Below are 27,806 nucleotides of genomic sequence, written 5' to 3' on the forward strand. Positions count from 1 at the left end.
CATCCACCCATGTGTGTGAATGACTGAAATGTAAAGCACTTTGGAGTCCTTAGGGGACTAGTAAAGCGCTATACAAATACAGGCCATTTACCATTTAAATTGAAAATTTTGTTTGAATTCTGCAATTGAAGACATGCTCAGTTATTTATGAACATGGTCTTTGTTTAAAGCAAGAAATGGATTTGTAACATGGGGTGCATATCTCATTCTGAAAAACTTTAACAACTAATAAGTGTTACCCAAAGCCAATCACCATCATCCAAAGCATCAGTATGGCTCTTCTTTGGAAAGACATGAATTGTTAAGCACAAAGAATGTTGTGTAATTGTAATTGTAATTTTTTTTTTTTTTTTTTTTTTGTCTTTGAACCCTTTTATAGCCGACAGGTATTGAAGACACGTTTTCTAAGAGGATGAAAGTTGGCATTGCGATGGTGAAGACATCATCGATGTGTTGGTTGTCCTTGAGGCGGCAGTAATCCTGTCTAATCTGAGGGATGTCTCAAGTGCCATTTCCATGCTGATGGGCCTTCTTTTGCCCTCAACATAGACTATCCAAAGGAACTTAAGGACATCTTTGAAGTCATTCAGAACATCCTAATGAACATTGGTGGAAGGCAGTGCATCTCACTAGTGCATGGTCTAAGAAACAGACTCTTGCAGAAAGCCATGCAGAACTGTAATTGTATGCTCACAGCATACAATTGCCTTAGTGTTAAGGACAGTTTTATTTTACTGTTTGTTTTTTTTATTCTTGCAAGTTCTCATTCTCACTTTTGTATGTCACTAAATGACTACACTTTACATTCCAGATTAGACAATTACTCATTTGTTCATGGTTTAAGAAACTTATGTGAACAACAATATAATGGTGGACTTTGCAGATGCTTATCTCATGCAAGTCAGTAGTTTTTCCTTTGTTTTGCAATTGAGCAGACTCAAACTGATGTTTCTGAAATATTCATATTATCAAATGTTTCAGAAGCATGCACTCATTTTCAGAGATATTGGTTCTGTGGAATTTGTTGCAATTGTAAACGAAGACAAATACAAGAGTTTGATGTCTTAGTTGTTATAAACTGATCTTTACTGTCACTTATCAAAGGCTTTGTACTATTTTAATATTTCAAGTTTTATGCTAACAGGTGTGACTGAGCACAATGAAGTTTAAAAATTTTGCAAATGTAAAGAATAACTTTTCTAAAATAGCAAGTGTCCCGTTGATACATTACATTAATGCAGACTTTATGTTTTTACTTCACAAGAATCACTACTGCTCCTAGAGCAGGGGTCTGCAACCTTTTACACCCAAAGAGCCATTTGGACCCGGTTTCCACGCAAAAGAAAACTCTGGGAGCCACAAATACTTTTTGACATCTAAAATGAAGATAACACTGTATATATTGTTTTTTACCTTTGTGCTTTGTGTGAACAACTAAGGTGTGCTGCTTATGAAATCCATGAAGTGCTACAGAGAAAATTAAATTATATTTATGTAATCAACACATTTTGAACTCTTAAAGAAATATAACAAAAGGAAAGACACCCAGCTGAACTAAAATGATCCAGCAAACAAAAACTGTTGTGAGCCGCCACCCTTATATCGCCTTTGGGCTGTTGGAGCCTTGACCTGACTCTCAAAAAATAATTTGAAAAAAGCACTATGCTGCTAAAAGATGAAAAATAGATCTTTGCAAAATTCTGCCTAAATATGTATTTTACCTGGTTAGTGCGTGCGGCGGGGCGTGGTTTGCAGCGCCGCTGCAGGGGAGTCGGACGCAACTGAGCGGCACCCGCAATCGCGCCTCGCCCCCTTAAAGTCTGTGCTCTCTCTGCTGTTGTGTTGTCGGGCTGTGAGCTGAAAAGCTACAGCCGGCTGTATGTGTACAGCAACCGTGAGAATCTCAATAAAGAGATTCTCAAAAGCATGCTCATGGAAACATCGTCGGGTCTGCCGTGATTTGTTTACAATGGGACTTCTTCTCCTGAACCTCTGCGCACAGAGTCCGCAAATCGGGGCTATAGAAGTCAGTTTACGCAGGACTGTAAGCTGTCATCTGTCAGGCGTGAACGGTGTTTGTCTTTAACATAGTTCACGGTGGAGAACAGCTGCTGACATAATGTGGATCCGAAGATCCATAATTGGCCTACCTGGGGTTGAAAGTCTCGATAAATGCACGGCGTTCGGCGGGTATACCGGCTTCCGCGAGTGTGTGACGCTTATTTTGAGCGATGAAAAATAATAGAATATAATTTTATTTTATATTTCAATATCACAATAATCTTCCAATTTAGAACTACGAGTTAAAAAGAACTAACATAAATAAAATACACTTCAGCTAAATACTTCTAATTTATTTGCCCAAACCACGCGGAGCCGCAGTATAAGGACTAAAGAGCCGCATGCGGCTCCGGAGCCGCGGGTTGCCGACCCCTGTCCTAGAGTATTGGTCAGAATTTAATCTTCACCCAAACTGGGCTCAAGACCAAGTTCAAATTTATTGTTTCACAGGGAGCAGCCTTTGAGTTTTGATGGATTGTGAGCCTGATGAGCTACGTCACTGATTTTTCTGTTTCTCAGATGACTAAGATGGCACAATAAATGGTGAATGTTGGGTGCTCATGAGTAATTGTCTTGTCATGTTCTTAAAACAAACTTTCTGTATGAAATGATCAGATAGACTTTAATGGAATCTGTGGGGTTTTATTTTTTTTTCTGTAAACAACAGAAAATTAATTTAAAGGAATGTAGATATTTAAACCTGAGATCTAAGATAAACCTAACAGGTAGTTTTGCTGAAATGGATGTTAGAAAGCTAAAAAACAAAACAAAACTTAAGATGTTTAATACACATTTTTCTTTACATCCAGTCAATCAACTCTGATAATTAAAATGAAACTGATTTACAAGTTCACTCAGCTACCTTAAGGAGCTCAGTTAATAATAAACATAAATAAACATAAATAATAAACTTAAATCAACTTAGCTAACAGATTATGTTAGTTAAGCTAAAATAGATTCCTAAGTTAAAAGAACTACTAAAGTATTTGAATTAACTAAAAAACCCAAGTCAACTGAACTAGGACAAGAGTTTAAACAATAGATTATTTTAATTTAGCTGAAAGGATTTTCCCAAGTAAAAATGACAATTAAAGGAGTTGAACTGACTAACAAATCTCAGTCAACTAAACTAAGACGAAAGTTTAGACAACATGTGATTTTTCATTAAGATAACAATTGGTTGTGTTATAAGAACAAACTCTATTTCTTGACTTAACTTAAAATTTTAAGGCAGCCCTGTACCTGATATTTTTAAGTTGAAACAAGTTATATTTTACAGTGCAGAGGAGCTTATAAAGAAAAAGTGACTGGACTTCTTTACGTTTCTTGAAGACATTTTACCTCTCATCCAAGAAAGCTCTTCAGGTTTAAAACCAAACTGTGGAGAGTCGTAGGTATTTAATCGGTAGTGGGAGTTGTTCTTTAAGAGGTCTGCGGTGCCATGCAGGTGCATCCGCATGGCACCGCAGACCACGCCCCACCACATACTGCTAGCACAGAGCAGGACCATACCATTAACCATAATATTTTATTACAGTGAATAGAGCATGCTGTAGGTATTAATGGTAGGTTTTAAAGGTACTGCACTGCAGTGGTTTGAATCATATCTATCTAACATACTCCAATTTGTTCATAAATGGAGAGTCTTCTTCACAACATGGTTATTTATAGTTCCACAGGGTTCTGTGCTGGTGCCAATTCTGTTTACATTATACGTGCTTCCCTTAGCAGGCATAGCATACATTTTCACTGCTATACAGATGATACCCAACTTTATCTATCCATGAAGCCAGATAACACACACCAATTAGTTAAACTGCAGGAATTTCATTATGGCCTGGATGACATTTAATTTTCTGCTTCTAAATTCAGATAAAATTAAATTTAGATGCCCTTAAAATCAGAAATATGGTATCGAATCAGAAATTTGTGAGAAAATTTGTGTGTGAGAAATTTTGGAGTCATCTTGACATCTTAGGACCAGGATATGTCCTTCAATGCACATATTAAACAAACCTGTAGGACTGCTTTAAGCCCTATTGGAGTTTCCCCAAGAGGGTCATAGACTCCCTATTGATCCTCTACCTAATCACACCCCAGTAACATCCCTAAACTGTATGTTTATGTTTCTGTCCTTCTGCATGTGTAGTTTTGTGTTCATTTCATTTATGTTTTCAACAACAGTAAAATATGTCAATTAAGCTTTTGCTAGATGCATTTATGTCTCATAACACAGAGATAATGGGTAGTACAGAATACATCTTAGCTTTTGATTTTCAAATAGTCAAAGACTTGCTGTTGTATAAATTGTACAGGAAAATGCACCTCATGGTATGGAGGAAGAAACATCAGATAATTTGAACATTAACCTAATTCAGGGGATAGTGTCCTCTGTGAGGAGAGATCTTTATTACATTCACACAGACTCACACACAACAATAACTCAATCTGTTTTTAATGTTGTAACTGTGGTGCTTACAAGGAAATACACAGGTTGTAGTGACAATCTGAACACCTGAGCCTGAAGAGGTAGTACTTGTTGTTTCTGTGAAAAAGCTCCAAGCCAGTAGGACTTTGTCTTAACTTGCTTTGGTTGTGTTATATTTTTGAAACATCTGGACTGCTGTTTTAAATGACATAAAATACAGTCTTCCATGGAAAATTGAACAGTAGTGTGTGCGTGTTTGGGAAATTGTGGTTTGACTATATGAAAACTTAAGCTAACGTGGATTTGAAATGATAATGATGTTTATATGATGAATTAAAGATTGTCTTTGCTCTGTGTGAAGAACTGGGAACTGCCTCCATCAAAATTTTGGTGGATGAGTGTAATAAAGTTTCTGGCCACACTCTTTACCTTCTCATCTAAAGTTGGATGCTGGCCTTAAAGAAAGAAGGCAGACATAAGTTGGAATGTTGGAGTATAATTTAGGACATTTAGACATCTACATGGATTTGAAAAATGAGGTACTTTTACTGTTTTCATTGCACATTTGCAGCTTTATATTTTTCCAGAAACTGAACTCTTGGTCAGTTACTAGGCTCATACTGCAAAATTCCCCTTCTTCACCTGCTTCTTGGAAGACTTTCTTCAACAAAATCATAATTTCTGTGACTTCTCCTTTCCTGCTAACCCTGAAGTAGCTGTAACACATTTCATTTCTTCATTATTTCAGTGGAAATACATTTCAAAAATCAATGATTTCTGCAAATTTATAGAGGAAACGTCACATTTTGCCTCTGTGGTCATAAAAGGAGCTGTCTCTCATCAGTGGTTCCTCCCCTTGCTTTTTCCTCCTTATCACATCTCATATAAGCAGCTCCATTCTCTGCACTCATTTTTATTCTTTCTCCTCTCCTGTCACGTGGAGCGTGTTCGTCTTTAAAACTGTTGTGCTACAGTCTAATACCACAGAAAGAAAACTTCCAGGTAAGAGAAAAAAATGCTTTGTGTTTTTAAGTTGTATTTGGTTGTAATGACATCAGTGGAGAACAGCCTTTTATTTTTTCACCAGCTACAGTTTGACAGTTTGCTGAGTATTGACTTGTAACACACTAGTAACAGTTCAAATGTTATGTTTACTGTGTGTTTTTATTCCATCAACTCAACTTGGCATAGTTTTTCTTGGCAAGAAAAACTATTAAACCTGATGTGTTAACAACTTCCTCTTTCTGCATCCTAACGTCCATCTTCTTCATCAGTCTACAGAGTATAAATCCTCTACACTATGTCATCTAACCAATCATTCAAAAACCAACATGAAGAAGCCTACACCTCCCTGATGAGAGGCCTGAAGGAGCTGGACCTACACGGACCCTGTGTTCCCTGTGACCTGGTGCTGATCGGAGACCATGCCTTTCCTTTAGCAATGAACAGCCGAGGTCAGGTGCTGATGGCTGCCTCTCTGTACGGCAGTGGAAGGATTGTGGTCCTGGGTCATGAGGGCTACTTGACAGCCTTTCCTGCTCTGGTAGAAAATGCTGTGACCTGGCTGAGAGGTGATGGATCTGATAACCTCTCTGTAGGGGTGCAGAGAAAAGTCAGTGCAGTTGCTGATAACCTCCAAAAATCCAGCTTCCAAGTAGAAGTTGTGGAAGCTTTCAGTGACAAACTGGGAGTTGGTGTTTATGTGACCGATGCCTACAGCGTGGGCTCAGACCCAACAGAGCTGGTAGCGTTTCTGAAAGCTGGAGGAGGGGTGCTGATAGCTGGGCAGGCGTGGCATTGGGCTGCAACTCACCCCAAAGAGAACACACTGCATCAGTTTGATGGGAATAAAGTGTCAGGAGTGGCAGGGATCTACTTCACTGAGCGTTATGGTGAGGTGGAGAACCTGCCTGTCTACCCTCAGATCCCGTCCTCCTGGATGTCGTTAGCGTGAGTATATGCTATATAGTGGGCCCTCCTTTACTGCGGGAGTTACGTTCTAAAAATGACCCTGCGATAGGTGAAATCCGCGAAGTAGCCAACTTTAGTTTTTACAATTTTTATAGATGTTTTAAGGCTGTAAAACCCCTCACTACACACTTTATACACTTTTCAGACAGGCATGAACATTTTCACACTTTTCTCTCTTATTTTAACACTCTCAATGTTCAAACCTTCGTAGAAAATAAATCTAGTATTATAGAATGAAACCAAAGATCAAACCCTGTTTTCAGGTCCAGAACATGGGAATAGAGCAGCTGCCAGAGAATTCAACATTAATGAATCAATGGTACAGAACTAAGTTGAGAAAAGTTCGACCTATCTGGCTGTTTTGTTTTGCTTAATGCACCTTATAATCCGAAATATACAGTAACTTCTACCTTCCTTTAGCATGTCTATGGTTGGCACCTTCCTCTGCCTTCTGGGTGCTACCGCAGGTGCCTTTGACGGTGCAAAACGTTTCGTTAACATTGTTGTGTTTGTTGGGGAGAAAACGTACAAACATACTTTAGCGTCACATGCTAACAATCGAAGACAAGCTGAACACATTCTGTACTGTAGAGGAGACACTGCATGAGATTGATTGACAGTGGTCTACGGCCAATCAGGACGCAGAACACAATGCACTGTAAAAAAAAAATATATATATATATATTTTAAGAAAGCATGCGAAATTGCACAAAAAAAAATCCGCAACACAGCGAGGCCGCGAAAGGAACCACGTTATATCGAGAGTCCACCGTAGTCCTGTTTTACTGCACCTTTACAAAAGTTCCACTTTCTATATAATAACTTTCACTTTATTTTTAAATCACTTTAAAACAACATAACAGCTGACCAAAGTGCTGTGAAAATAATAAACAAATCAAAATAACTTTTAACCCAAAAATATATTTTCTTTATTATTTGAAACATTATTACTAAAGTGATTTTTTTATGCTAATTTACATATAATAAATCATTTTACAAGAACATATTTGTAAAATTTAAAATAGTAATTTTACAACATGACTACATATTTACAGGGTATTGATAGTAAAACACATTAAGATGATACAATTTACACTCAAATTTCATAATGACAAACAGGCATTTTGTTTGAAACAACACAATTTTAGTAAAAAGAAATTCATCCAGTTATTCTGAATTTACTTCTGTACACTGTATCTCTAATTTTTGATGTCTTTTTCATATTCCTATTCCACCTTTCAATTACAGGACAGGAAAGGACTTCAAGGATGACTTGGAGTTATTACTCCAGGGGGTTTCAGAGTTCAACCTCCCGTCTGATTGTGTATTTTCTGAGGTTCTAGTCCACGGACCGCTAGCCTTTCCCATCGGGACTACAGAAGATGGACGTCCATTCCTGGCAGGAGCCTACTATGGGCGAGGACGGGTCATTGTGGTTACACATGAAGCATATCTAGCAGTCGAGGTAGAGTATTCAAATTTAACTTTTTAAAAGTTAAAATTCCAGATTTCTGTGTGGAGTTTGCATTTTCTCCCAGGGTTTGTGTGGGTTCTTTCTGGGTACTCTGGCTTCCTCCCACAGTCCACAGTTAGTGGGGTCAGGTTCATTGTTAAATTAAAATTGCCCATAGGTGTGAATGTGGGTGTGAATCTGAGTGCGAATGGTTGTCTCTCTGTTTGTGTTAGCCCTCTGACAGACTGGCGATCTGTCCTTTGCTTCTTGCCCTATGGTAGCTGGGATAGGGTGAAATGCGTGCTGTTCTGACAAATGTTTTATATATCACACATACACATAACTGCCCTTCTTCCTGTTTTCCTTCTATTCTTTTAGAGCATGGCTCCATTTTGGCAAAACGCCATTCACTGGTTGGATGAAGGGCGCAGAGGGGTTGTTGGTGTCATGGTGGATCCTGCACTCAAAGTTCTCAGCACGTCAGGGCTGAAGTGTGAGCAGACAAACTTCAGGACAGACCTCAGTGTGTTTGTGTGTACAGCGTATATCACTGAGCATTTGGAGGAAATCAAAAACTTTGTGGCAGAGGGAGGAGGCCTGCTGATTGGAGGACATGCCTGGTACTGGGCGCAGACACATGCTGGGCAAAATGCATTTACAGATTTCTCAGGTATGAAAATGCACAACAAGGGTTTCACAATATGCAGAGCAGAAATACTGGTAGTGTTCTTATTTTCCACCTAAAAAAACATAAAACCATCAATGCACTGCATTGATATAGAGCTCTCTTTGTCTAATCAACCATACTAAATCCTAAAACCTGTTGTATTTATTGTGCTAAGAGATTCACAATGGTGTAGTATCTTATCGAAAGACACTTCGATTGAAGGATTTAGGGATCAAATATCCAACCTCCTGATGAGTGTAAAACAAAGTCACGACATTTCCAACAATACAACTCAGTAAATTAAGTCACACTTGTTTTAATTTCTTTCAGGGAACAAAATCCTGAACCAAATGGGATTGAGCCTGTTAGGAGCAACAATCAGTGCAGGAACATACAAAGCTCTTGTACCCAGCTGGCCGATTAAAGATACTTACCACTTCCGCCACCTTCTACACCGCTTCGCTGCCCATGTGACTACAGGTGTAGAACTTAGCAAGCATGAGGAGGGATGTCTGAAAAAGCTGGGCAGCGACTGTGATGCTTACTTGCACACAAAGGCACATGGCTGCTTCTGTTACACTCAAGTGTTGGCTGCACTCACTGACATGTTAAAGAGGTCAGACCTGGCACAGGTGAGTACAGAAAAAACATTTGAACAACACAGACTAGTGCCACTGATCACTGTATGGCAGCTGTTAACCACTAAGATGTTACACTAATGCCTTCTTCTTTCAAGGTGAGTGACAGCTGCCCTGCAAAGACACCAAAAGACCATCTACTCCTCAGTGTGGAATCACCTGTATACGAGTTTTGCCTAAATCCTGAGGCCCTCCTGCCCTACCTCATCAAGGAAAAGCCACTGATGCCAGACGTCTATAACCACAGGCTCAAGATCGATGTTAACACAGCAGGTCAGATTTCATGTTTGTGGACAAATATGTCAACTGTGAATATATCAATATATGACTGCAACCTGCTCACAGTTGTTTCACAATACTCATTGTTTCATTAACATATTCAATTTGGACTCAATAGTAAATTAAATCAACAAAGTTTGGAGAATTTTGACTGATATTTGACTGCATTGTGTGTGTGTGTGTGTGTGTGTGTGTGTGTGTGTGTGTGTGTGTGTGTGTGTGTGTGTGTGTGTGTGTGTGTGTGTGTCTGTAAGTTAGATGGGGAAGAGTGGATCAGCACTGGTCTCTACCTCTCTCCTGGTATGAGTACCTACATGGTCATGCCAGCTGAGACTGTCAACAAAAACTGGAAGGTGAAGCGCACAAAATCATCCACTAATAGTGTTAAGTTCACTTAGAAACACTATATCACACCTGGTTCATTTATACAAAGAAAAGAAAAATAGCAATAAACATCCCTTTACATCTGCAAAGTAGCTATTGAGACCAAAACGTTATGATTTGATATTGCTTTTTGATGAGCTGTATGAAGCGGGCAGGATTGGAGGAATCAAAATGCAAAACAAAACAAAACAAAAAAAGATTCCAAAATCAAAAAACAAGGAACAGGAGTCCAAAACACAAGCGGCCCGACTGTGGGGCCAATGGTGGCGCAGAACTGTAGAGTTACAGCCCAGTCACTCCCTTGAAACCTGTCTCACGATACTGACAGAAGAAATTCAGTCACATCTCTGAACATCTGTTTCAGCATCAGCCCTTCAGCCAATAGAAAGTCTCACACAGAACTGTGCCCTCTGTTCCCTGCCTGTATTAGTTCAACTCAATCCAATAACATGCCCCCGTCATCTATAGTAACAGTGTTAGACCTGTCCATGCTTTTTAATAGCACACTACAAGAAAGAAAATTTGATCATGACATCTGTAAACTGCTTTGTAAATCATTCCTGAATGCACAGGTGTCTCTGTGTTCAGAAATGGGGCTGTTTGCAAAGGCCACTGGTGTTTTAATTTGATGCTATATTTTAAAAAAAATGAACTGAAATGTATCTGTTTTATCAAAACTCTGATATTCAATATATTTTCCATTTTATCTACAGATTCAGATAGGCTGTCAAACTGATGACCTACATGACAAGGATGAGCTGAAGAGAGCACCACGTGTTCATGAGCAGTTTCCTGTTACTTCAGACATGATGCATGTGTCCAACCTGTGGGGCGGACTCATCTATCTGGTGGCTCCACCCAACACACAAGTGAAAGGGTTGGAGATCACAGTGCAGAAAGCTGTAACTGCTCCATATTACAAGTCTGGTGAGTCTGTGGTTTATAACAGTGCTGTGTACTTTGTGTCAGTGGAGTTAATGGAAGATATCTGGTGAGTCTTAGTCTTACTTGGATCACCTTCATTCTGATTGAACATACAGTGTTTTCATTGGACAACACAGGTGAATTAATTTGAGCTCAATATATTTTCAGTAAAGTAAAACCCTCTCCTAAAAGACTGCACAAAGTTTGCTAAATTATTCAGAGGCCTTGTGTGCACTATCAGCGTTTTACACCAAAGGCTGTTTAAAGATGCGAATGAAATGCATATGTGAATTAGATAAAGCAAAATTTATTTATTTAAAGAATTTATTCATATGAGGTGCATCTGGAGTTTTTTTTTTTATCCGCCTGTGTTACAAGCCTTTAAGAAATTATGTAAATAACAGATTCTTTACTTTGTAATCCAATCCAACTTTATTTATAAATCACTTTAAAACAGCCAGCACAGGACCAAAGGACTGTACAGTAATTAAGTTAAGAACAAAAATATATATATATATATATATATATATATATATATATATAGATAGATAGATAGATAGATAGATAGATAGATAGATAGATAGATAGATAGATAGATAGATATAAGCAGGGTCAGATGCCCTCATCTCACTAAAATCTCACAGGGTGTCAAAGGGTTTTCAGAAGTGATTTAAAAACAGGCAGAGAAGAGGCCTATCTAATCTCTAAAGGCAGATTGTTCCACAGTTTTGTTTAAGAACAAGCTGGATTTTTCTTGGAACTGTCACACAAGTTTGTACTTTGAATAGAACATTTTATATATGTTTTTAATATGCAATGATTCAAAGCATTTTAATAGATCCACTCCTCTCTTTATTCTTTTCAGGTGTAACAACTGCAGCTGAGTGGTCGTTGCTGCGCACGGCTCCTGGGCCCTGGGCAGAGTTGGAGTTTGAAAACATTGTCCTCACCGTACCATCAGATGCTGTTCGGGGTCTGGAGCACCCAGACAAGGTGGCCGCTCTCTGGGATGAAATCATGAGGGCCATTGCAGATCTGGCTGTCAAACCACACAAATTTCCCCGCAAGGAGCGCTTTGTGACAGATGTGCAGATTTCTGCTGGTAAGTGCACTTTACACCAGTTAGCCATCACCAATAAGCAGAGCAAGAAGGCTGTCATGATAGACCAATCTATACCAAATGAATGCAACATCAGGAAGAAGGAACACAAGAAGCTCAAGAAAATACCAAGGGCTGAGAGAGGAGCTGGAGAAGATGTGGTGGGTGAAGGCAACAGTGGTCCCTGTGCTAATCGTAATGTAATGTAGTGTAGTAAGCTCCAGGGCCTCTGGAACAGCTTGAAGCATTAAGACCGCCGACATGCCGAATAGGGAATCTAGTTTTTAATATATATATATTTACAGGCTAGATGAACTGAACATGGAAGACTGAACTAAGCTGGACTGAATTATTGAACCCGCTCACCAGAGCTAAAGAGTTCAGGAGGGCGGCCTTTAACCTCTTCGAAATAGTTCAGGAGGGTGGCCAGTGGCGTTGCCCCTTCTTTTGTTAATAACTAACTTGTAGGAATTTAGAACAACATGTGGTAATATAAGGCTTTTGTTTAAATCATTCTGGTTCATTTCTCTCCTTCACACTTTACAGCTTTCTTCTCATAAAGTATTTGCAATATAATCTTGCAACAATTATTAATATACTGCAACGTTACATTTACTTTTCTTCTTTTAAGGCTGGATGCATTCAGGTTATCCTATCATGGCACACCATGCTTCAGCTGCTGAAGTAGTTGGTGTTAAAAAAGGTGAACAAGTGTGGGGTCCCATCCATGAGCTGGGACACAACCAACAGAGAAGTTGCTGGGAGTTCCGACCACACACCACAGAGTGTACGTGCAACCTGTGGTCAGTGTATGTGCATGAAGAGGTGCTGGGTCTCAACAGAGCACAGGTAGAGTAAATCAAGTGTCTTTAAAACTCATTTTAAAACTTATTTGTTTTACATCAATCGTCATCAGAAAACTCGTGACTGAGTTTTCTGTGATCACATGATTTAGCAACTATCTCATTCCATGTTCTTTGGTGCAGGCTCATGGTGATTTGACTTTAGCAAACCGAAAGACTCGAGTAGAGGAGTACATCAAGGGAGGAAGGAAACTCAGTGACTGGAGTGTGTGGGTTGCCCTGGAAACATATCTGCAGGTGAGAAATTATAGAGAAATTTTGCTTTGTCCACAGTGAAGAAAACACACGATATGAATAAGACTGAAAGACTCTAACTCCATTTGATCCAGTCACACTTAAAATCGACCAAGTCACCAATCACTTAGGGGTAGAGTTAGGTTCAAGTTGTATTTTAGCCACATGCTAAACTAGGATAGTGTCAGAAACTACAAGATGATACCTTTCAAATCAAATCAAATCTCTTACATGCACTTTGCCTTCTATTAAAAGAGTTTGATTTGGGTGTCCCATATAGGTGACAATTCCATGTAGACTTGTACACTTACAGTGAAGCTAACATTAAATGGTAACAGATTGTGATGCTTTGGTCAAGAGATTATTGCTCCTAACATAAAAGACAGCAAATAGTTTGAGTTGTTGTCATATCTACCTTCTCTGTAGCTCCAGGAAAAGTTTGGCTGGGATGCCTTTAAGAAGGTGTTTGCTGCGTACCACCACATGAGAGACTTTCCTGAGGACAATGACACAAAGATGAACCTGTATGCTGAGACTTTCTCCCAGACTGTGGGGATGAACCTGACTGGCTTCTTCAAGGCCTGGGGCTGGCCCATCGAAACAGCCACTGAGAGGAAACTGTCCAAGCTGCCTCCCTGGAATGATCACCCCATGACCCAGTACAAATGATCTAAACACGACTGTGGAATAAAGAAAAGTAACCAGTGAAACTTTAGTTCATTAAACGTTTTATATGAATCTTTTTATAACATTTATTGCATGCTGAGGAACGTTGCAGCTTTTTTCACAGTATTTGCACTGATCATTTGCTCCAAATTAGTATCCCTCCAATTTAACTAGATTTCTTTGAGTCAACTTGGACATTAACATGTCCTCTGTGCTAATTTTTATATCTGTGATTGTAAGACAGGGGGTGAAGAACTGTAAGTTGGGTTGCAGTGTAGAGGAGCTAAATATTATTATTGCTGTTCCTCAAAGTGAAGATCTGTTGCCATAATGTCAAAACGGCTTAGCTCTGTGAATTATAAGAAGGTAATTATTTAGCATACACACAGATGGCAGCTGGATTGTGAGTTGTGGTTATGCTGTTGCTTTTTGGTTTAATCAGTAATCATGTTTTAAATGCAGCAAGCAGAGATGGGCAGTAATGCGTTACTTGTAACGCGTTACTGTAATCCGATTACTTTTTTCAAGTAACAAGTAAAGTAAGGGATTACTATTGCAAAAACGGTAATTAGATTACCGTTACTTTCCCATAAGCACGCTGCGTTACTGCGTTACTAAAACCGTGACTTTTTTGCGAGAATGTCTCATGACAGTGACGTAAGCGAGTGCGACGTTCGTGACAACAGCTGTCTGCAGATCAACAATTGATAATATATCGAGTGCGGGAGAGAGTATGAGCGTGCAGCGGTTAAAGCGTGGAAGTACTGACCTTATTTTGAGTTTGATTCCATAAAAAGTGACAGAAACATTAGCGTCCATTGTGCGTGGGAAGAAAACTTCTTTTTACAGCAAAAAAACCCCCTAAACTTCCAAGCAAGCGCCGAGTGCGCTACGACTGTAATGGGAAATTCACAGAGAAACTCGCAGATTCTTCAACTGACCGCTGCAGCACACCTGCACCAGGGTAAACCTCCGCCTGCCCCACTCCTGCTTTACAGGTGAAAATAGAGCAACGGGACCGCTAGTCTTTGATTTTATTTATTTTCTGCTGTGTTTTACTTGCATCTATTTGAAAGAGTGAGTGTAAACACAAAAAATATTTTATTTTATGAGCTGGAATGTGCAGAAAATAGGTTTAAATGTTAAACAAATTTCTTCCAGTCAGAGAATGTTGCATATAATTTAATGTTTGCTTGATGCATAAAGTTAAAAGATTAAAACTAATAAAACAAGTTTTAAAAAGAGACTTTTTCATTTGATTACATTTTATATGATGGATTATGCAAAAAAAGTAGAATTGGGCTGAAAGATCTATCGCTTTATCACCTATTCAGGTTGTAAATCGTGTTTTTAAAAAGTAACTAAGTAACTAAGTAATTAATTACTTTTGAAAATAAGTAATCAGTAAAGTAACAGGATTACTTTTGGGGGAAAGTAATCAGTAATTAGTTACTGATTACTTTTTTCAAGTAACTTGACCAACACTGGCAGCAAGTAGCATTTCAGTAAGTCTGTAAAATTCTGTAACCCATAATTATCACTCTGTAATAACCATGTAATACTTTCACTGAACTTTGAACTTGTCAACCGCTATGGGACAAAACTGGACTCATTTTTTTTGCCTCTTAATTAAGAACTGATGCACACAATAAACAATAGTTGCATAATTAAGTCTGTTTTTTGTTTTTTTTTACTATATACACCTTCCTGCAAAACAGGCAGTGTGTTTTCCTTGTCACACATAATTATGATGAAGAAGCCATCATTCACAGCCTTGCTCCCAGCACTTACTACTTTATATGCATTTATTTCCTTCCACGCCCACATCAACATACTCTTGCCTTCCTTTGACATCGCTAGCTTGTGGATATGATACAGTCACAACATATGCTCATTGATCAACTATCTAAATTGCCACATTCTTGTCTTAGCAGGATCAATTTCTTTGCAAAACTACTCACTGGTACCCCATGTTCAACCTCTATAGCAGCAATAAATTTTAAATGAAAGAACTCAGATGCAGTTGAAGTGCAGACTTTCAATATGTTAATTAAGTGGGTTGAACAAAAAGATTGCATAACAAACACAATCCCTTCATTTCAGGGGCTCAAAAGTAATTGGACAAGTTAAAGAACTGAAAATAAAATGTTCATTTCTAATACTTGGTTGAAAATGCTTTGCTGGCAATGACAGCCTGAAGTCTTGAACTCATGGACATCACCAGATGCTGGGTTTCCTCCTTTTTAATGCTCTGTAAGGCCTTTACTGCAGTGGCTTTGATTTATTAAACTCCTGACTTCCTTTGAATGCATGTTTTTGTCATTGTCCATCTATATAGTAAAACAGCACCCAATCAATTTGACTGCATTTAGCTGAGCAGACATATGTCTCTGAACACCTCAGACTTCATTCGGCTGCTTCAGTCCTGTGTCACATCAATAAACACTAGTGTCCCAGTCCCACTGGCAGCCAGTCATGACCGAGCCATCACACTGCCTCTGCCATCCTTCTGGTAGATGATAATCTTGATTTCATCTGTCCAAAGAATCTTTTTCCTAAACTGTGCTGGCTTTTCTTTGCAACTTAAGGATGGCTTGTTTTTCTGCATGGAGAGCTCCTTTGACTGCATGTTGTCTGTTCACAGTAAACTCTTCCAAATGCAAGCACCACACTTAAAATCAGCTACAGGCCTTTTGTCTGCTTCACTGATAATGACATAATGAAGGAACTGCCCACACCTGCATTTGAGTCAATTGTTCAACTATTGTTCCCTTCAAAAATAGGGTGGCACATGTTAAGGAGCTAAAACACTTAAGCACTTCATCCAATTTGAATGTGGAACCTGAGAGTCTACATATCATGTCCATGACCATTATATAACTATAATTGGCATATGTTTCAGTAAACAGGTAAAAAAAAACAAAAAAACAACTTCTGTCAGTGTTGAAAAACATATGTACCTAACAGTATGTATATGAAGAGGTGCTGAGCCTCAGCTGGGCTCAGGCAGTTTGAATCACTCATAAGTCTGTGATTGTATCATTATTTCCTCTTCTTTTTTGTCATAATTTTTTCTTTTTTTTAAATGAGTGCAGTCTCCCAAACAGAGGGTCATCCCTGACCTGACTGAAACTGGAAACTCAGTATTGGAACATGTGGGTGGTCCTAAAGCCACATGAAGCTCAGTGAGCTGGGACTCGTGGATCCTCCAGGCATTCTGGTTCAGCTTGGGATTCTGAGGAACCACATTGGTCTGGGTGCCGTTGAAGCTAGGGACTGCAGGTAAGAAGTAAAAGAGGGACAAGATTAGTTTCTCAGTCCAAATAAAAGGTGAGAGCCTCGATGAGTCTAGAAGTGGCTTAGTCAGAAAATTATTAATTACAAGCATGTCTAGAAAAAAACATTGAAACATAAGGCTGGAGATGCTGCTTGTTATTTAAGTCTATCTATCCTCAGCTGCTGCTGTGCGCTGAAGAAGCGTTTTAAATGTCTTTAAGTAAAAAATGTTAAGCTATCCCTGGCCTTTCTCATAATGGTTGTCAATCTAAACTTTACTTTGCGAGTCTAAGCTGTAGGTTTATATGTAACATTTTATTATGTCAGCTTAAAGTGTAGCTAATATAACACCTCCTGAGAGTCAGTTTAATCACCAATTTCCAGGTTATTCACTGTATGACAGCATTTACAGTTTAATTACAGGTTTAAGACTGCTGTTGTTGCTCTGTCTTCACCACGGGCTCTCGCTTGGGCCGAGTGTGTACATTACAGTACTGTAGACTGCACAACCTTCTCGCCTTCCTTTGCGACACAATTACTAATAAATAACCACATTATCCTTGTGCTTCTCATTTTTATTCATTTATTTAATATTTAATAGTAAGGGATTCATTGGTTTAAAAGCTGTAAAACAACAATGTAAAATTAAAAGATACTTATATTTAGTGTCATCATTGCTTTTATGCTCTGCAATTGTTGTAAAACAACTCTCCCACTGGCTGTGCAGTGAACTGCTGCAAGAATGTTTCCAGTTCATCCAGAGAGAGCTGCTCCACCAAGTTGTCCTCTGTGTTTCTTGCTCTGGCAGCGCCGCTCTGAATGGGTCTGTTGTTGTTGTCCACACAGCAGTAGGCATTCCACAGGTAGTCTGGGATGTTGACACGCTTAACATTGTTTTTAACAATCCAGCTGTCTGCAGAAGGAATGGCACCGACCAGCACGTAGGCCTTAGGGCACTTCTCCAGAAAAAGCTCGGTGAGCTGGGACTCGTGGATCCTCCAGGCATTCTGGTTCAGCTTGGGGTTCTGAGGAACCACATTGGTCAGGGTAAAAGTGGCGTTGCGGCTAGGGACTGCAGGAGAGAAGGAAAAGAAGGACAAGCTTAAAGTTTTTCTGTTCAAAGAAAAGGTGAGAACCTCGATGAGTCAAGAAGTGGGTTAGTCATTTTCATTCAGCAATTAAGATGTTCTAGAAAATTATAAATTACGAGCATGTTGAGCAGAAAACATTGAAACGTAAGGCTGGAGAAGCTGCTCGTTAGTTAAGTCTATCTATCCTCAGCTGCTGCAGCCAAAAACAACTCCCCAGTCCTGTACTGCCATCTACTGTCTACCCTCCTGAAAAACACACAATCTGTCCTCAACTACCTGCATGGTGTCCGTTGGGGTTGAGATGACCACGGTCGAAGCCTGAATATGTGAAGTCCTCATTCAGAGCTTGTCTCTCTCCAAGGTAGACACCAGGGTTATCCTGCCCCAGCCAGTATCCATCTTTCATCTCTCCCTGCCAAGACCGATCTACCAGCTAAGATGGATGGAAACAAGACAAAAAAATATTAATTCCTTACAATCTAAAATTGTCTAAAAGAACAATTAATGTAAATTTTATGACTCTGCATTCTTCATACTTTCTGTCTGCCATGAATAGATGCAAAATAAGCTCGTGTGGGACAAACCTGTGGCTCCACAAACCACCTGTTCTCCCTGCCGCCTCCATTACTGGGCTGGAATTGATAGGCAGAGTAGACAGCAATGCGATGGATGGTGTCATACAGTGTGGCAAAGTGGTACCTGATGGTGCAAATATTAGGAATAGATCAGAAGTGTTACTATGGTAAATAAAGAACAAAGAAAATATTTGTTCTAAAAGTAATAGGCAGCAGTTGGATTTTCAAAGATACCATAGAAAAGCAGTAATCTGAGTACACATGACAATGCTGTGTATGCTGTGTGATTCAGTTTTAAAGTATTCTTTCTGCCAGTTTACTACCTGTTGACAAAGCGCTGACAGAGGCGGGCAGCACCAGGCGTAGAAGCTCCCAACTCAGGCACCTTTTCTTTATAAAAGTACTTCATGCATTCTGGCGCATCCTGGGGCAAAATGATAAAATAGATAATAATTAATAGTAACAGAAGTGAAGCTATTTGACAAGACACATATTTAATTCTTCTGATAATCTGGAAAAGAAAACAAACAAACCTCAAAACTTTCCACAACATCTGCATGGACAAAACAGAGGAGCGGGAGAAGAGCACACAAAGTTACGAACGTTTGCATTCTGGATCAGAAGTGTGGTGATGGAATTATCGACCTGAATAAAACACGAAGCAGTAACACTTTAGTCAACAAGGCGCTACGTTACAAAATATATGCTGTCATGTATATATAGCTCAGGCCATCACGTAGATGGTGCAAATAAGCTAATTGCTTCTTTGGACCATCTGTGTTGATGTTTGTGTGTTTCCACTCACCTGCTGGTGCACCTGTCTGCTGTCACAGTTCGCCCTGAAGAAACTGGCTTTTATATGTGACTTCTCACCACCACCTTTCACTCTGTTTGTCCAGTTTTATCTGGGCACATGATATTTGTGTGGAATGAACCAGAATCTACTTACCAAAGAGCGGGTGCGGCTGACTACATGATGTAGAAAATGTTAAAATTAGCACTATGATAGTGAGAGTGTGAGTAAATCTTAGTCACTTGCTTGAGTACAAGGGAGTACAGTGTTCTGTTTAAAAAAAAAAGAAAAAAAAAAGAATATATCAGCAGTAATATAGTATTCCAAAATATGTTTTATGCTCTAAATATATTCTGACAAAATTACATTTTGATTAGAAAACTTTCACCTCAAAGTATTTCAAAACAAACACTTCCTGTTTCTTGTTTTAAACCCTGCTGTGCATTTGATTTCTTGCCTAATACTGTATGAAATCAAGAATCACATCCAGTAAATATTTTTAGCTACTGTCTGATTCCTTGGAAACAAGAACATTTCACTGCATGTCAGGCAGAAAACTGCATGTTTTTAATGATTGGTAGACGAGACACTGTTTCCCCACTAATAGGCTCATACAACATAAAACACTCTTACGTCCAGTGCAGTTATTTACACTCCAGATCACCTCCTGGAATATTATTAACATGTGGTTTTGACAGATTTACTTACACTCTCCAACAATCAGTTCTTGGTTGGGTAACACAGCGCTATCTGTTCATGTGCTGATTTTCCCACGATAACAACATGAGCTACAGTTAAGCCTCACATATGGACTCTTCACAGATGTCCAATATATTTAGTTCAGCTGATTACTCTAACAACTTGTTTGCATTTTGACTTGTTCCATTTACTCAAAAAGGCCAAGAGGTCATCACAGAAAGTTGATACTGTTCATCTGGAAGCAGAGTGGGAGAAACATTTCATCACTAATCAAAGTGACTTCTTCTGTGTCGGCTGACTCTTTAATTACTAATTACTCTTTTCAAGTAACGAGTAAAGTAAGGGATTACAAAAATTGCAAAAAAGTAACTAGATTACTATTACAATTAAAATGACATACGAGCATGCGACATCCGTGGCAGCAACAGATGTGTGTAGATCAACAATGGATAATATGGTGTGCAGGAGAGAGTACGACCATGCAGCGTTTAAAGCTTGGAAGTACTGACATTACTTTGAGCTTGATTCCGTAAAAAGTGACAAAAAAATTAGCATACACTCTGCATGGGAAGAAAATTTCTTTCTATAGCGAAAAATTAAACTTCAAATCTGAGCAAGCACCCAGCACGCTGCCACGGGAATGTGAAATTCACAGAGAAACCCCCGGATCCCCCCACTGACATGACTGCTGTGGCACCAGGCAAACCTCCACTTGCCCCACTCCTGCTAAACGGGTGAAAATAGACTTAAGGACGACAGAACTTATTGCTGCTGAATCTTTGATTTGATTTATTTTTTGCTTTTTTTTTACTTGCATCTATTTGAAAGAGTGAGTGTAAACACAAAAAAATATTTTATTTTATGTGCTGGAATGTGCAGAAAATAGGTTTAAATGTTAAACAAATTTCTTCCAGTCAGAGAATGTTGCATATAATTTAATTTTTGCTTGATGCATAAAGTTAAAAGATTAAAACTAATAAAACAAGTTTTAAAAAGAGACGTTTCCATTTGATTACATTTTGTATGATGGATTATGCAGAAAAAGTAGAATTGGGCTGAAAGAGCTATCGCTTTATCACCTATTCAGGTTGTAAAGTGTTTTTAAAAAGTAACTAAGTAACTAAGTAATTAATTACATTTGAAAATAAGTAATCAGTAAAGTAACGGGATTAGTTACTGATTACTTTTTTCAAGTAACTTGACCAACACTGGTAATTAGTAACTAATTACTATTTTCAAGTAACTTGACCAACACTGGTACTATCACCTAATGGAAAACCCTAAAAAACCATGTCAAGCCGTGCCGAGCTGACGTGAGTAGGTACTAAAGGAAAAAAGCTTACCACTGCCCAGTAGATGTACATACCTGGCCTGACAAGGTAGCTCTTCTGCGTTGTGTTTTTCATTGTTTTTTTGTTCTCCCCAGTAATCACAGGAGTGCTTTTGGCACTTGACACAATATTGTTCTGTTTGTCCCTTATAGGGACCTGATCCTTGGGTGGACCGACGTTTGGTGTAGCATGTTTTGGAGTAACAGAGAAAAAATGTGTCCCTGCTGTTCCTATACTCGTTACACATTAAGGATCACCAGTGTTTTTCATTTAGGCAGCGACTGTCCTTCTTCTCTCACCTGGAGAATTCTTTAGGCATCTTCCCGCCTTTGATAAATGCCCAGCTGGAATAACCACATTTATTCAGGGATTCTTTAATATGATGTTCTTCTCCTTCTCTGCCTGCTGTATGTGTGTTCACTCTGTGTTGCAGTGACCCAATGCCACCTAATTTGTGCTTCAATGGATGATTGGAGTTACATGTTTAAAAGTTAACCTTAAATACATTGGTTTGTAGTACACTTCAACTGTGATTGCAGCCATTTCCCATTTCTGTGAAAAGTACGCATGGCCATTGATCAGTAGCCATGAACTTGCATGAATTTGCATATTAATGATGATGAAAGTGAGCTGGTGACTCAGTGATAGGCAATGGCTTACAAGGCTTTCACTGTCTTACAATGCTGTGATTGCAGCCATTCCCCAACTCTCTGTGAAGAGTACTCATTGATCAAAAATGGTCATGACAATTTGCATATCACAAGATAAATGTGTTTGTCAGTGGTGCAAGTTTCTGTCATTATGCAAATGCACTGTTTATAAGGTTAGTGAAACTTGCAACCAGCTGAGACTGAAGAAGTCCCTTAGAGGAGTGATAAAATGTTTCTCCCACTGAAAATGCAAAGTCCAAAGGAACAGAATCAACTTTCTGCAGTTTCCTTACCCGAATGATTGAGCATGCATCAACACTTTCAATACTAATATAATTTCCCTTGTTATAAATATGTATATTTTATATTCCACTCATTTTTGCACAATTGTTGTAATTCAGTTAAAACAAATGGAGGGTTTTTGAGCATGAACCGCCTTTGTAAAGTCATGCCACATAATCGCAATCGGGTTCAGGTCAGGACTTTGACTAGGCCACTCCAAAGTCTTCATTTTGTTTTCCTTAAGCCATTCAGAGGTGGACTTGCTGCTGTTTTTGGCATCATTGTCATGCTGCACAACCCTAGTGCCCTTCAGATTGAGGTCACGTGTCATGGTCTGGGTGTGTGGCTGTAAAATTCCGCTGAAGGTCTGGGCCTCCCTGGTATCCACCCATGGGCAGGGCCTACAGCCTCCCTCACCTGGAGCTGATTGAGGCAATTAGGTTGGAGATTTAAGCTGCTTGCTGACACCGCTTCCTCGCCAGTTCGTCAACAACCCTATGTTGGTAACCAGGCCTCACGCTTCATGTCAGTGATTCCCAAGTGCTTTACTAACCTTGCGATCTTGTGTTCTAGTTGCTCCCGGGAATTCCATAACACTGAACAACTCATCCTGGAAATCTGGTTAGCCTGCCTGCTTTCAGAATTATCTCCTTGCCTCACCTGCCTGCCCTCCTGTCCTTACACTGCCACGGGAACTTCACCGCTCAGGACAGCTGACACACACCACCAAACCCACTCGGACCGCACCACCTCTCTTTCAACGCTTTCATCTCCCACCTGCACAGTAAGACGAAGATTTTCATAGCTTCCACCCTCTCCAGAACTCCTCATTGGCTACCGTTTTAACACTGCTCTCCTCTCTTCCAGTGCGTACCTAATCACCAGCCAGCTCCCATCGCTTTCTTGGACTTGTCCCCTTGCTTTATCCCTCTCACCTAGCCAGGACCCCCATGCCCCATGTGTCAAGCCTTAAGTCAAGTGCCAGCATCCTGGTGCAGTTAATAAAACTTTGTTAAACCCTTTCCTCAGCCTCCGCTTTGGGTTCTCTGCACGTGGGTTTGATTTTGGTACTCAGCCTCCAGCCGTTTTGTGACATCACGCACAGATGGCCGGATATTCTCCTTCTGGATGTTTTGGTAGACAGCAGAATTCATGGTTCTGTTTACCACAGCAAGTCTTCCAGGTCCTGAGGCATCAAAACAGCCCAAGACCTTCGCACTACCACCACCATGTTTTACTGTTCTATGTTCCACACACACCTTCCAAAAATTTCAGCTTTTGTCTCGTCAGTCCACAGAGTATTTTCCCAAAAGTCTTGGAGATCATCAAAATGTTTTCTTGCAAAACTGAGACCAGCCTTTATGTTCCTTTTGCTCAGCAGTGGTTTTTGTCTTGGAACTCTGCCATGCAGGCCATTTTTGCCCAGTCTCTTTCTTATGCTGGAGTCATTGACACTGACCTTAACTGAGGCAAGTGAGGCCTGCAGTTCTTTGGATGTTGTTCTGGAGTCTTTCGTGACCTCTTGGATGAGTCGTTGCTGCGCTCTTAGGGTAATTTTTGTCAGTTGGTCATTCCCGGGAAGGTTCACTACAGTTCCATGTTTTCACCATTTGTAGATAATGGATCTCAGTGTTGTTTGCTGGAGTTCCACAGCTTTAGAAGTGGCTTTATAACTAGGGGTGCACATAAGTGGTCCGCAGGTGCACATTTGCTGTCAAAATAAAAGACGCGCACCAGATAAGAAGTTGCAACACACGTTTGCGTACCTAAGATTTTCTGGAGGAGGACAGACATTTGTTTAGAACTCTTAAAGATGTCGAAGAAGCAAGCTCCTTTAAGCAATTACTTTGGTGTTCCTCCACCTCCAAAGAAATGTCAGAAGGAGTCTGAACCGCAAAAGAAGCGCGTATTCTCGGAAAAGTGGTTGCAGGAGGTGAGCTGGCTTCAAACAAATGATGAACGCACAGAGATTTGGTGCAGAATATGCCATGAAAATCCCACTCTAGCAGACAAAAACAGTGCCTTTTATATGTACGCAAACGCGCGTTGAAACTTCTTATCTGGTGCGCGTCTTTTATGTTGACAGCGAATGCGCACCTGCGGACCACTTATGTGCACCCCTGTTTATAACATTCTCCAGACTGACAGATCTCAATTACTTTCTCATTGTTCCTGAATTTCCTTGGATCGTGGCACGATGTCTTTTGAGGCTTTCGAGGATCTTTTGGTTTAGTCCACTTTGTCAGGCAGGTCCTATTTAAATAATTTCTTGATTGAGAATAGGTGTGGAGTAATCGGTCCTTCGTGTGGCTAGAGAAATTGAACTCAGCTTTCCAAAGATGTGATACGCCACAGTTTATTTATGCTAAAACAGGAAGGGACAATAACTTTTTTACACAGAACCATGTAGGTTTGGATTTCTTTCCTGTTAATAATAAACACGTTCATTTAGAAACTGCATTTTGTGTTAACGTGTGTCATCTTTGTGTAATATTTAAATTTGTTTGATGATCTGAAACATTTAAGTGTGACAAGCATACAAAAAAATCAGGAAGGGGTAAACACTTTTTTTTACACAACTGTATTACATGTTTAGTTAACATGTAATACAGAATCACTGAAGTCAAATGGAGATTATTTCCACCTGATTATCATCATTATTTCCTTTGCTCTTTTCTGGGACAGGCTGCCATACCATGTGCATACATGGAGAGCCACAGACAGAGAGCAGCAGAAACACCACCACCTTCCTCCGAAGGGTGGTTGGCTTCTCCCTTAGAAATAGGGTAATGAGTTCAGCCATCCAGGAGGGGCTCAGAGTAGAGCCACTGCTCCTCCACATCGAAAGGAGCCAGTTGAGGTGGTTCGGGCATCTGACAAGGATTCTTCCAGGGCACCTCCTGGGTGAGGTGTTCCAGGCATGTCCCACCAGGAAGAGGCCTCAGGGTAGGCCCAGGACACGCTGGAGGAGGCGGCCATGGAGAGGGAGGTCTGGGCTTCACTGGTTAGGCTGCTGCCCCCACGACCCGGACCCAGATAAATGGAAAAAGATGGATGGAGGGAGGGAGGGATAATTACATCAGACACAGAATGAAAGGCAGCTGAGGTGGAGGTGGGTTGCAAAGCAGTTTGCAAATTTGTAGCAATTGTGGACTAGTTAAACTGCTTGAATAGGGTCCAATATATCAGATCAGGGGCTTGCAATGAAATCAGCTGATCCATTGAAATAGAACTGAGCTGATGAATTTACATTTTTTTGTGGGAAGGGGAAGTGTTGTTACATGTGGGCTATCTATATTCGCATCAATGTAGTTGAGTGGTGAAAATGAGCTGTCATCTTCATATGGTATTGCAATCTGAAGGTGTCAATTGCAGTAAAAACAATAGTATTTTAAACATTTGGCAGAATAGAAGCATAAAGTAGCATTAAAGAGAAATACTACAGTAATGTTCAGTTCAAAGTGATGTTTGTCCACTTATATAAATGTATAAGAACAGTATGCAGTATAATAAAATGCTCAGTTATACTGCAGTCGACAGAAAAGCAACAAATAAATGTCTGGGAAGAAGTTAGGGGGTGGAAATACATAAATATTTAATACCAGCACCAGAGTTTTTGAAGAATGATTCTAGTCTTTTCACAAACTTGTTTCTGCTCAGTAATATAGAGAACTGCCACAGCCTCGCTCCTAGGCTTAGTTAGGTTCTCCTTGTAGGGTATTTGCATAAATGTCCTCCAGCCTTCAGAGGTACTGTATTATATTAATTTCACAATATTTCATGGGTGCCGGACTGTGGCTGCCTGAGGGAGAAAAGGTGAAATATTGACAATGGCTTTATGGAGTAAAGCCACAGGGGCTGATTGGTGCCAAAGAAAACACACAACACATGGATAACATAAAGAGTTGGCTTCATGCATTCTCCTTTCTCTGCTACAAACACAATAAACAATCTCACTGAACATGACTGCAAGACAGTACATGACAGTATGCAGTGTTATAACTGCGTTTGCTCAGTGTAATTGGTTTATTAGTAAGGGAAACAAATGAATGTAGTAATTAATGATCCATCCTGTTTGGCTTTCCATCTAATTTCAGATGTAAATAGTGTAAACATCAGAGATGAGAAAACACAGTTAAACTCAGTTATTAAAGACAAAAAAGGGACAGAAAACAAAGAATTTGACTCATAAAGCTTAATTAGCTGATTATTAAAGCGTGAAAATTCAGACGGCAGCGAATTAAATTAATAAACCACACACAAAACATTAAGACATGGCACACGTGTGCCCTTTGGAGTCATTATTAGAATTATTATTATTAATATTAATAATTCCTTTATTCTTTATTCTCTTTGTTTAAGAGTGGATGATAAATTAGTGATGCTTTCTGTTTTTGTTGCCTGGCTGAACAGTGGCTGTTTCACAGGTAGTGAAGCTTTACGGTTTCTTTCGATTTACTGCCGCACGGCTGCTGTTGCTTAGCTCTGCCTCTAGGTTGCAGTGTTGAATTATGATTTCAAGTTGAAGTATTTTTCCCCCCTTTTTTGCACACTGTTCAGATTATTCGAATGTTTACCCACCTTGAAAATACCCATTCTGCAAACTGCTGATCCACTTATTGATTAGCTGTTTTATCAGCAGCCCCAAACAAGTAAATTACAGATTTGTCTCAATAGACGGCTTCAAAGCCATAAACATCTTCAAAGTGAGGCCTGTGGACGATAATCATTAAAGATGACACTCTGAGAGACAAGAGGACCTATTAAACTGCAGCCATGACGGATTTTAGTTGTGTCTTTTATGTTTTTGATTTTGCCCAGAAGTTAATTTTAGTGGACTGGATCTTTAATTGACATGAATGGTGCTTTGTCGCTTGGAAAGATCACAGGGAGTTGGGTTCCCCAGATGCAGATTTAGCCTAATCCTTGGCTCTAAAGGATCTTCAGACGCTCTCTATAAATAAGAGGAAACTGAGTGTGGTTTGACAGGAATAATGTATGTGTGAGAGAGTATAAATCAGACAGAAATAATAACTGTTTCAAAGGTGGTGAAATGAGCACACATTTTCACTGTTAGCGCCTCATGAGTTAAGTAAATTATATGGTTTTATTCATGTTGATCTTCACATCACTGATTAACCAGTTACACTGTTAATAAGTTCAGCTGTTCGCATTAAAACTGAGCTCCTCGTGACTTTTGAGACTCCAATGAGAAATGCTTAAAAACACAGTCTTGTTTAAAGAAATTAGCTTAGAAGAAAAAAAAAATAAAAGGCAGCAAAAAACAAAAATGACAGATTTTCTTAACAAGCTCTTTATCCAGGGCAATAATTTCTGTGCAGCATTATCCTCACAAATCCTCCAAAACATCTCTTTATTTTTTGCAGTTAGAAGTTTTGAGTAGTTTATTCATTATAGGCCTAACAAGGGTTTAACCTCTCT

At 39.5% G+C, this 27,806-nt stretch overlaps 2 protein-coding genes across 2 annotated transcripts; one reads left to right on the plus strand and one right to left on the minus strand.

The window, feature by feature from the left end:
* The first annotated feature begins 5,363 nt into the window (after positions 1-5,363).
* LOC116321666 (TRPM8 channel-associated factor homolog) lies at positions 5,364-14,232 on the plus strand. The gene is made up of 12 exons (XM_039622319.1): positions 5,364-5,491; positions 5,764-6,439; positions 7,709-7,925; positions 8,292-8,583; positions 8,911-9,212; positions 9,317-9,491; positions 9,756-9,850; positions 10,595-10,808; positions 11,671-11,907; positions 12,536-12,753; positions 12,891-13,004; positions 13,428-14,232. Exons 2-12 carry the CDS (start codon positions 5,790-5,792, stop codon positions 13,668-13,670), a joined length of 2,757 nt encoding a protein of 918 aa, XP_039478253.1. The 5' UTR covers positions 5,364-5,491; positions 5,764-5,789; the 3' UTR covers positions 13,671-14,232.
* Positions 14,233-17,503: 3,271 nt separating this feature from the next.
* Positions 17,504-19,544, minus strand: si:dkey-243k1.3 (endonuclease domain-containing 1 protein-like). The gene is made up of 6 exons (XM_031741543.2): positions 19,415-19,544; positions 19,143-19,254; positions 18,933-19,033; positions 18,619-18,733; positions 18,311-18,467; positions 17,504-18,015 (listed from the first exon to the last, which is right to left on the minus strand). The coding sequence occupies exons 2-6, from the start codon at positions 19,218-19,220 to the stop codon at positions 17,624-17,626; spliced, it is 843 nt and encodes a 280-aa protein (XP_031597403.2). The 5' UTR covers positions 19,221-19,254; positions 19,415-19,544; the 3' UTR covers positions 17,504-17,623.
* Positions 19,545-27,806: the final 8,262 nt, after the last annotated feature.

This window comes from Oreochromis aureus, linkage group 14 (genome assembly GCF_013358895.1).
Source record: "Oreochromis aureus strain Israel breed Guangdong linkage group 14, ZZ_aureus, whole genome shotgun sequence".
Classification (NCBI taxonomy): domain Eukaryota; kingdom Metazoa; phylum Chordata; class Actinopteri; order Cichliformes; family Cichlidae; genus Oreochromis; species Oreochromis aureus.

Bases quoted from the DNA above. Each gene is read 5' to 3' on its own strand.
- si:dkey-243k1.3 (XM_031741543.2), bottom strand. From the start codon at position 19,220: ATGCAAACGTTCGTAACTTTGTGTGCTCTTCTCCCGCTCCTCTGTTTT. The intron at 19,034-19,142 runs GTTTGTTTGTTT...ATTTTGCCCCAG, and splicing joins ATGTTGTGGAAAGTTTTGAG to GATGCGCCAGAATGCATGAA. The intron at 18,734-18,932 runs GTAGTAAACTGG...TTGCACCATCAG, and splicing joins TGTCAGCGCTTTGTCAACAG to GTACCACTTTGCCACACTGT.
- LOC116321666 (XM_039622319.1), top strand. From the start codon at position 5,790: ATGTCATCTAACCAATCATTCAAAAACCAACATGAAGAAGCCTACACC. The intron at 9,213-9,316 runs GTGAGTACAGAA...TCTTCTTTCAAG, and splicing joins AGAGGTCAGACCTGGCACAG to GTGAGTGACAGCTGCCCTGC. The intron at 10,809-11,670 runs GTGAGTCTGTGG...TATTCTTTTCAG, and splicing joins TGCTCCATATTACAAGTCTG to GTGTAACAACTGCAGCTGAG.